General features: G+C 39.3%; 2 protein-coding genes across 2 annotated transcripts in view; both read right to left on the reverse strand.

Moving 5' to 3' along the window:
- Positions 1–1,188: 1,188 nt before the first annotated feature.
- Positions 1,189–6,520, reverse strand: fkbp6 (FKBP prolyl isomerase 6). Its single transcript, XM_072451374.1, has 8 exons — positions 6,366–6,520; positions 5,857–5,974; positions 4,400–4,489; positions 4,125–4,327; positions 3,937–4,056; positions 3,002–3,199; positions 1,429–1,538; positions 1,189–1,358 (listed from the first exon to the last, which is right to left on the reverse strand). The coding sequence occupies exons 1-8, from the start codon at positions 6,441–6,443 to the stop codon at positions 1,280–1,282; spliced, it is 996 nt and encodes a 331-aa protein (XP_072307475.1). The 5' UTR covers positions 6,444–6,520; the 3' UTR covers positions 1,189–1,279.
- Positions 6,521–6,636: 116 nt separating this feature from the next.
- Positions 6,637–9,413, reverse strand: part of tmem244 (transmembrane protein 244) — a 14,062-nt gene continuing 11,285 nt past the window's right edge. The window contains exons 4-6 of the mRNA XM_072451375.1: positions 9,023–9,148; positions 8,357–8,401; positions 6,637–7,226 (exon numbers count right to left, since the gene is read on the reverse strand). Of these exons, the coding sequence (XP_072307476.1) occupies positions 7,129–7,226; positions 8,357–8,401; positions 9,023–9,148 (269 nt within the window). The 3' untranslated portion in view covers positions 6,637–7,128. The remainder of the gene's footprint in view (positions 7,227–8,356; positions 8,402–9,022; positions 9,149–9,413) is intronic.

Genomic DNA, 9,413 nt, shown 5'->3' on the forward strand with positions numbered 1-9,413 from the left:
TGATTCCCGAAAACAGAACCAAATAACAACTATTGCTTATTTTGTATGTTTATGTAAAAATCTAACCTCAAAGTTGTACTTAGAATAATTACATCATCTACTTGAACATTGTACATTTGAACAAAATTTGTCTGGTATTTAATTTCAGATTGTTGTATGTTGCAATCAAATTTAAAGTACGACTTAATATTTTCAATACTGAGTTCGGAAAAGAAAATCTTAACACTTCATAATAAATACACCGACCCGCTCTGTATGTCACTCCTCAGATTTGATAAAAAGTCTGACGCTTCACTCAAAAAAACGAAATAATATTGTTTTTGTCAAATACATTTATGTAATTATTTATTTGCATTATTTTTGTCATAATGAGAAGAGTCTGTTTATTTAATATGACCATTTCAAATGCAGTTGTTGTACAACATTTTCATTACCTGTGTCAATGCTAATAAACACGTCTAAAACCACCATCCAAACACTTTTCATATGTAATATAAAGGTGACATTTTCCAAACTATTTCTAATCTTACAGTAAATCATTTCTGAAGTGCAACAATGAGTGCAGTGGCAGGAACAAGCATGTCATTTCCTTTTTAAGTTTAGGTTATAACTTCTAAATGCTGAACAGCTCATTTATTACTTTTCTCAACATATAAAACCTAGTTCCACAAAATACACTTATTGTGACATGTGTAATGCTGCAGAATGTCTCTTTCTGTTCATCGCACCTTCACTTCAGCTCACGCGGTGCAACAGCGCCCTCTGTAGGTCAAACACCAGGCACACGCAGATACTTCACAAACTTATAAGAATAAGCTTTTTAAACCGGTTCCTGTTCTTTTGTCACACCTTTCTGTCTTTACTGGTCTACAAAATGGTTATAAAATGCTGTAAGAAATGATTTAAGATGTAAAATCTTTAATAATCCTACAAGTGAACGTGTTATTTCTTTTAATACAAAAGAGACCAGTTTAACAGCTTTATTTTCCCACTCAAAGAACATATAAATAATCTTTACATGATAAGTAACTGCAATGTACAAATTATGCAAATATAACATGGTAACAGAAAATATACAACATAAAAACTTATTTCAACAACTTCAACTCAAATCAAAATCTCTGCAGAAACACACAATATTCCTGAAGTACAAAACTGTAAACTCGCACCACATCCGTGTCGCAGCCTGGAAAGCACAGCACGTTCACCTTTGTATTTTACATTTTGATTCCACAACAAATCAGTGAAAACCTGTGCCATTTCTATCCCCTTTACTCAGTTAAATCTCTGTGGAACTGAACTGTTTGAACATCTTGGAGCACATGTCTTTTTGTTCGTCCAGGTTTTCTTTGTATAACCTAGAAACAAAACAACTGTTGAATCCTTTCAAACTAAATCATATATTTTCTATGTTTATTTTGATCTCACGTTGCCACTTTTCGCAGGAGGTTGTTTATGTCGCTGTCAAAGGGCTTCCTCCCCTGAGCCAGTAGGAGGCACTGCTGCGCACGCTCAAAGTCCTGCAGCTCCAGGTAAGCCTTGCACACCAACAACAAATACAAACAAATACAAAATAACAAGCAAGAACATTTGAAAGAGAAAACATATTTCGGATTCTAACTGCATTGTACAGATAAACTCGAGACCGAAACAAAAAATATATATTTTTGTTGTTATTTTGCCGTTTCCAACATAAGTCGTTTTGAAACACATTTTAACACTATCATTTTGTCGAAAGTATCAAAATTCAGATATCAATCGATAGAAAAACTAGTACTGAAAGTAAATACTCGTTTGAGCAAGTATCGATACAAAAGAATAATCACAAAAACAGGACAAAATATGACCTTTCCTTCAATTTGCATACAAAATTACAGTGTTTAAACAAATAAGTTTGTTATCATTGTGGTATTGATATTGGTATCGAGACGCACCAACACTAAACTAAAATTTGTTGTATTTTAATGTCGTGCTTATTCAAACTTATTTAAACTTATTTAAACGTGACGAGCGAATGAAGCTAATCGGGCTAATTATTGTGATTGTTCAGATCACACATCCGAACAACTGGAAAATAAATCAATATCGTGAGAATTGTAAAGCAAAAATAAGTCGATTCATTTTGATCCATTCCACTGCACGGGCTACAGAATGACAAGAAATTACGACAGTTGCCATAGCGATGAACTGTTTAACATAATATATCTGCTGAATGGGGGGAAAGTGCTCAAAATGCTGCTTATCGAAGCTCGTAAACGGTTTGTACCTCGCGGTGTCGCACAGCGTTTGTGGTATTTGGCCAAAGTTGTCGGTTTGGCCTTTCAAAATGTTCATTGTTGTTGTGTTTTATTGAAAATATGTACATTTTATTTGATCTGCGGTGGGTTGGCAACGCTGTTCACGACCAATCTGCGACGGAGGATCGGTATGTGGGCCTCACAACACACACATAGTTTAGATTTTTAAGTTATTACATTGTACCCCACCGCTTGTAACTCTCTTTTTTTTGGACAATTGTGTATTTTGTGTTCACAGTGACAATCCTTAGTGTTTGTTCTGTAGTTTTCGTTTCAGTGGATCCGCCTCGCCTTGAGCCCGTCTGAAGTGAACATCGGTGAAGTCGGATCAACTACTGTATTCAGCTTATTTTACCCACTTCCCACTGAAATCTGTCGCCAGAAACTATTTTAGACTCGATCGTTTGCCGCATGTCGATCTGGGGTTTCGTTTTTGCTGTGAGTTTGTTTCACGTTTTTATGGTTCTGTTCGAGTCCCAAAGTGACTTGGGTGACTTGGGCCGGTGCCGTAACCACTGGTAACGCAGCCCGCCCCTATTACACACTGTAATAAAGTATGTTAAATTCACGTACTGTTTCCTGTCTCTTCCACATCGGCAATAATTATGCATAATCGTAACGGCTTTAACAGTGTATTGCTTTGGATATGTTCAGACGGCTGACAGAGACGTGTTTCTGGCGGACAGACGGCGGTCGTTTCTGACCTGTCCACAGCGGAACAGAGCTTTGGTGTTGTCCCCGTCGATCTGCAGCGCCTTGTTGCCGTACTTGAGCGCCTTCTTTGGGCTCTGGAGACGCAGCTCGGTGAGAGACAGGTTCAGATACAGAGGGAGGAGAGCAGTCTGCAGCGTCTCCTTCTCCGGCACATTCTCAAGGCTCCTGCTTTCCAACAGAGTCAAAGCCTGAAAACGTTTCAGTGTTACAAAGTGTGGTTTGGAACACTGGACGGCGACGTAAATAAAGGTAAATGTACACAGTATTGAGCAGTGGTGGGATTAATGTGGGACGTGATTTGAAAAGTTTAGATGTTTCATTTTCAAGAGCTACAATTTCATGTATGACCGGTGAATAAGAAAATTCCCCTGAAACTGAAACCACACCATTTGAATTAAAATAACAAACACTACTTATTGAAAACTAGTCAGAAAGTAATATCATGAATACAAATTATGATAGTCTCATTTCTAAATGGTCAAAATTACTTAAAGGAGAAATATGATCCTTTTTTCCAGGTACTTAGTATTGAACTAACATGTTTAGATCCTTATTTTATAGTTTGTTCATCATAAACAGCAATAACAAAACTGTTTTAGTAAAAGAACTGCAGTTGTGATAAGCTCCGCCTCTTTATGGTGACATTTTACTGAAACAAGCAGCAGATTGTCATTTATGTGCTTTTATTAGTGAAAACATGACATTTTAGAAACATGTATCACTTTGGGTCTTTTTACAGAGATGTGGGCGGGGATAGGGGGTAGGGGAAAACAGGCGCTCAAGCCTCAGCTTCACAGGGTTAACTCAAACAAGCAGGAATCGACCAACTACAACTGTAAGTAAATGAATGATGAGGAAACACATGTAACCAGTTCAAAAGATGAAAATGAAAAGTCTTAATTTCTTGCAGTGACGAATGTATTACCTGTTTGTAACGATCTTTGGCATTGTAAAAGCGGCTCTGATTGAAGCAGCGATTGCCAAAGCCTCGTAATGTATTGACCACGTCTAAAAATGTGGACAGAGGAGAAGCGTTTTGTTCCTCCTAAACAAAATCAGGAGAAAATTCAAGTGCCGGACAGTTTTAGTTTAGTGCATAGTTTCTCTGCTTACGTGACACAAAGTGAGAAATTCATCCACTTGTCCGGAGTCCAGGAAGTCCAAGACGTGGACCTCGTAGAGAACCAGAGCGTGGGCCGGGATCATGGGGGGGCAGCCCATGTCCCCGTAAGCGTACTGAGGCTGCAGCAGGAGGCGTGAAAACTCACCCTTCTTCATGGTCAACAAGCCCAGCTCCAGACCTCCCAGAGTCACATCTGAGACAGAAATATAATGCGATTAGTGAATAACATCAGCTTTATTGTTTACAGTGACTGAAGATGACATACCTCTCCCCAACTTCATAATCTGAGGGTACTTTTTGTGTAGCGTTGTTTCAAAAGGCTGTTCAGAATACTCCAGGAAGCCAGAGTAATGCACTGTGTAAACAAACATGAATTTAAATCCTTAAAGGTCCCATAACATGCAAAATCGCCTTTTCAGAGCTTTTAACCTTCTTACATTGCTCTTTGTGCTTCATATATGTCCAGAGTGTTTTTTTTATTGATTCCCGCAGTGTTTAGCTATATTACAGACTATCTCCTTTCCTCGAATCTCCAAACTGACGGGGTGTGTGTGCAAGACCGCGTCATAATCACAGGCACGCGTCACCCTCCCCCTTCCCCCTCTCCACCCCCCTCCCCCGCCTGCCGCCTCCCGCCCCCTTCCCCCCGGCTCCGCGCTGCTCCAGACTCGCGTGTCTCCCTACATTCTGCTTCGATTTACGAGGAAACACGGCTCAGAGAGGCCCAAAACGTCATTAATGATATCGCACTCTTTACTATTATCACAATGGTGAAGGTTTATGTGGCAGTTGATGCAGCAACCGGGAAAATAAACGGAGAGAAGTTCTATCCGATACCGAAAAAACAGGAAATAAGAGCGCGATGGACATAACATATATATATATATATAAATATAAATAGAGATAGATAGATAGATAGATAGATAGATAGATAGATAGATAGATAGATAGATAGATAGATAGATAGATAGATAGATAGATAGATAGATAGAGAGAGAGAGAGAGAGAGAGAGAGAGAGAGAGAGAGAGAGAGAGAGAGAGAGAGAGAGAGAGAGAGAGAGAGAGAGAGAGCTATAGATATATCTGTTCTGCGCACGCTGTAGAATAAACACGAGTTTTATTTAGTCTCAAAGTAGACTCTTTCTCACTCATTCGCGCGGCGGGAGCAGCGCACGGCGGAGCACACACGCGCTCTGAGACTACGTCACGGGTGGGCGGGGCACACACGCGCTCTGAGACTACGTCACGGGTGGGCGGGGCACACACGCTCTCTGAGACTACGTCACGGGTGGGCGGGGCACACACGCGCTCTGAGACTACGTCACGGGTGGGCGGGGCACACACGCTCTCTGAGACTACGTCACAGTTTGGGCGGGGGAGCCAGATCGCTCTTCACAAGGGTGGGGGCGAATATCAAACCAAGCCGTTTGCATTTCCGGGTTGGTGAGGGGGTCCAAGGTCTGGGTGATATTTCTTAACTATTATGTTAAGGGTGTTGCACAACACTTATTATTATCAATTATACACTTAGGATAGACTACGAAACGTGAAAAAAAGCATGTTATGGCACCTTTAAGTACGGTGAAAGATAAGCACTGTTATACACTTAAGGATCAACATAAAAACTGAGGCAAATACAAATATGCATGTCTGAGTCTGCTCTGGTTCTTTTTATGAGCTAAATAAACGTGCAGCAGATAAAAGTCAAAAGCAGTGACACACTTATGACTGAGGCGCTCTCTGGCACTGGGGGGCCGTCTCCAGGCTGGACCACTTGCTTCATGATTCCACCATCTCCTATAATGTCTTCCATCTGCTGACGCAGGTGCTCAAAGGGACTCTGCCGGGATTAAGGTCAAAGGTCAGGGTCAATTCTGTGCTTGACATGGTCCTTGTTGTCTATTATAAGCCAACTGCATGATTAGTCAATCATTCACTCACGCCATCACGTCCAATGACCAAGCACGCCACTAGAGGGCAGAAAAGCCACGATAGTTCCGAGTTCAATTAATTTGCATAAAAAACAGTAAAAGATTTGAGTAAAAATAAATACGAATTATCGGTTTTAGTAATTAACATTCACTTCCTGAAGTATAATTGTATTTACTTGTTGTTACTCTGAGTAAATGACACTACCATGAATATAAATGAAGCTTGTTCTGCTTCACACCTGACCATGTGTAAGTCATGTTGTTAGCATTAGCTGCTAACACGTCCACGCGTGTTCTCACCGCAGAGTTTGTGCTCCTCCGTCGCTCTTCATCCTGCATCAATCTGCGGATACTGGACACCAGGCCGTTTGCAGACATGTCCCACTCAGATATTACACCAATACAGCGGGAAACTGAGCTTTGAATGTGTGACGATGAAGAAGGAAGACACTCAACTTAGTTTGCATCGCAGCAAAGGCCGCGTGAGGCTGACGGCAGTCACGTGACCATCATATCAACACATTCATGAAGACGCTTCACATAAACACGTTCTAACTTTGTTTAATTTGTTTTTTTTTACCAACACAAAAATCTCTTTTAATTTATTTCCTATGTTTGCTCATTCATCTAGCTAATATAACAACCCAGACACAATTTCCTGAGTTTAGTAAATTTACAAATGAACACAATTTTTTGAAACAATGTAAAAATAAAATTGGAAAACAAAGATGTACCACTAGCATCATGACTTCCACACAGTCTACAATAGAGGTCAGTGTCTTTATGAAGATTCAGGTCTATTTCTTTGTACCTATTGTCATTGCTGCACCTTAATCATCATAGGCTACAATGTGACATGGAAAAAGAGTTTACACAAACAGCAAAGAACTGTACACATTTTATAATTAAACAAAAAAATACTCCAGAATGGACAATTATTTGCAAATATCTTACAGAATCAACACTGTAAATATATTAAATTGGTAAACTACTTAGAATCCAAACCTGAGATAAACCTGTCATTGATTTAATTAAAAGTTGTATAGCTGCTCCGCTGAGTGCATTAGAAGTTCTGCAGCTCCTCTGGATAAACAAAGTTACTCCTGAAGAGTCTGTAGGCCAAGATCTGCCCTGCGAATATCATCACCAGCAGCCCAGAGCCTAAACAGATTAAAGAAAAGAGGATCAATCAAGGACTGTTCACGTCAATACACACACTAAGCAGAGATGGGACAGTCACACAAGTCCAGAATTATAAAGCAGCTAAGTTAAACCAGGACTGAATAAACATGGGCAACGCAGAGTCTAAACCAGAGCTAATGGAGGTATAAAGTATATTTGATTGTGATTTTAATGTATTTTTATAGGCCGTAAAGCATTTTGATTTACATTTTGTACAAATTGTGCTCTGAAATATGGATAAATGAAGCATACTTTTATTTTGCGTGTTGTTCAAATGGCCCGTTGGTGGAATACAGGGAAAGACAAGTTCAGCTTTTTGGCCTGTCTTTGCTTTAAGGCGAGACACTCGTTGGAAAAAAGTCCTACAGTTAGATATATCCGTATGAAACTTCTTCTGTTGTAGTTTACTCACATCATAAAAATAAGACACGTTAATGTGTAAAACTGTCCTAAATGTCACATATTTGAGGAATCTGCAAAATGTACAGAGCCAGGTTTGAATTTCTTGTTTCTTTCTGTTAGATAAAAAAAACATTTACTGAGGGGATGTTGGGTATATTATTTAGTATTTGAGTCATCTTGAGCCAACTCAAAATTGGCTTGATATAAAACGTATTTATCCGGCTTTGAATTAGATAACAAATCCTTCTATGATCAATCAAAATCAAATAAGTGCTGGATATGAGAGTTTGTGTGTGTGTTAGGGGTGATCGTTATGTCAATGCATTTTGGGAAAACAACTTTTGGGGACCTGCGTAGATTTAAGCAATAAAACGTCAAACAAATGATTTTGCGCAGATCCATTAGTTTTGTTGCTTCTACGTGAAAGTTTTGTCTGTCATGTCTCGCCTTAATATTTACTGTGACGATCGTGCTTGTCACAGCCTCGCAGCGTATTATTTCCAGACAATTGAAGAGCGTGTGGTGGACCAGTTATAGTAGTACTAATATCTATAGGCCTGGCTATTATAATATCAACTTGTTAATTTGCCTCATTGTGACACGTGGTTGAATAATGCTTCTGATGTTGCAGCATTTCCAATTGGAGTGATTCTTCTACTTCTGTCTTGCAACATATAAATATAAATGATTAGCAATAAATAAATTACCCAAAGCTATCCACCAGTGTTCTGCAGAAGGGAAGTCTGACATCACTGCAACACATGAGCAGAAAAGGTCAAACACCGGAGCCTTTAAAGGAGACACATGATGAAAAATCAACTTAAATGAGCTGTTAATCTCGTTACAACAGTGTTTCCTCATCATTACTTCACTCAAAGTTGGATTTTGATTGATTCATGGATGTTAGAGTTAATCCTGTATTGTCTTGCAAAATTCAGTTTTCACTTACCCCCTATCCCCGTCCACATCTATGTACTCGATGTGTTTGGATAATGTAAACTCTTGAGTGATACATGTTTGGTTCTAAGATATCATGTAGACTCTTTTCAAATAAAGATATGTGTAAATGGAAATCTGCTGCTTAAGAGGTGGAGCTTATCAATAGGAAGAGGCGGGGCTTATCAGTTCTGCATTTTTGAACAGGAAGTCTAAGCCGTTTAGACGGATACTGCAGTTTACAGTGATCAAAATGTAAAAGGATGATCTGCATATGTTATAATATGTCTCCGTTAAGAAAACTCGTACAACTGCAAAATGAGTTTCCACTAAACAAACTCATCTTCACATGTCATAGTGTCTGACTCTATCCTGTTACGTAACAAGTCTCCAAATCCTATAAGGATTACCACCCCGTTGATCCACTCGTGCCGTACCTGCTACAGTCATGGCCACATGCAGCAGAGTGACAGTGATGGCGTAGTCCCAAACCCACTCTTCCACGATCCAAGCGAACACCAAGCCGCCCAGAAAATAGGTCACCTCTGTGGAGATGACACCCACTGCAAAAAGACACATCGCATCACCCTCTTGTCATTCAAAAGTGTGGACATTGTGCAATTATATTGTAGTATTATATCATAATATATATATGTATATATATATATATATATATATATATATATATATAATTGCAATTATATTGCAATGATTTTGTAATCCCTGTTAGCCTACTTTCTGTCGGTTTTGCTAATTATGAAGATGAACTAAAAGCTGAGGTAATTGACGGGCCAAACTGAACAGGCGTAACTGATTATAAAGCGCCGA

The sequence above is a fragment of the Eucyclogobius newberryi genome, unplaced genomic scaffold (genome assembly GCF_026437365.1).
Source record: "Eucyclogobius newberryi isolate DKJ021-1_F unplaced genomic scaffold, fEucNew1.0.hap1 SCAF_1, whole genome shotgun sequence".
Taxonomy (NCBI): domain Eukaryota; kingdom Metazoa; phylum Chordata; class Actinopteri; order Gobiiformes; family Gobiidae; genus Eucyclogobius; species Eucyclogobius newberryi.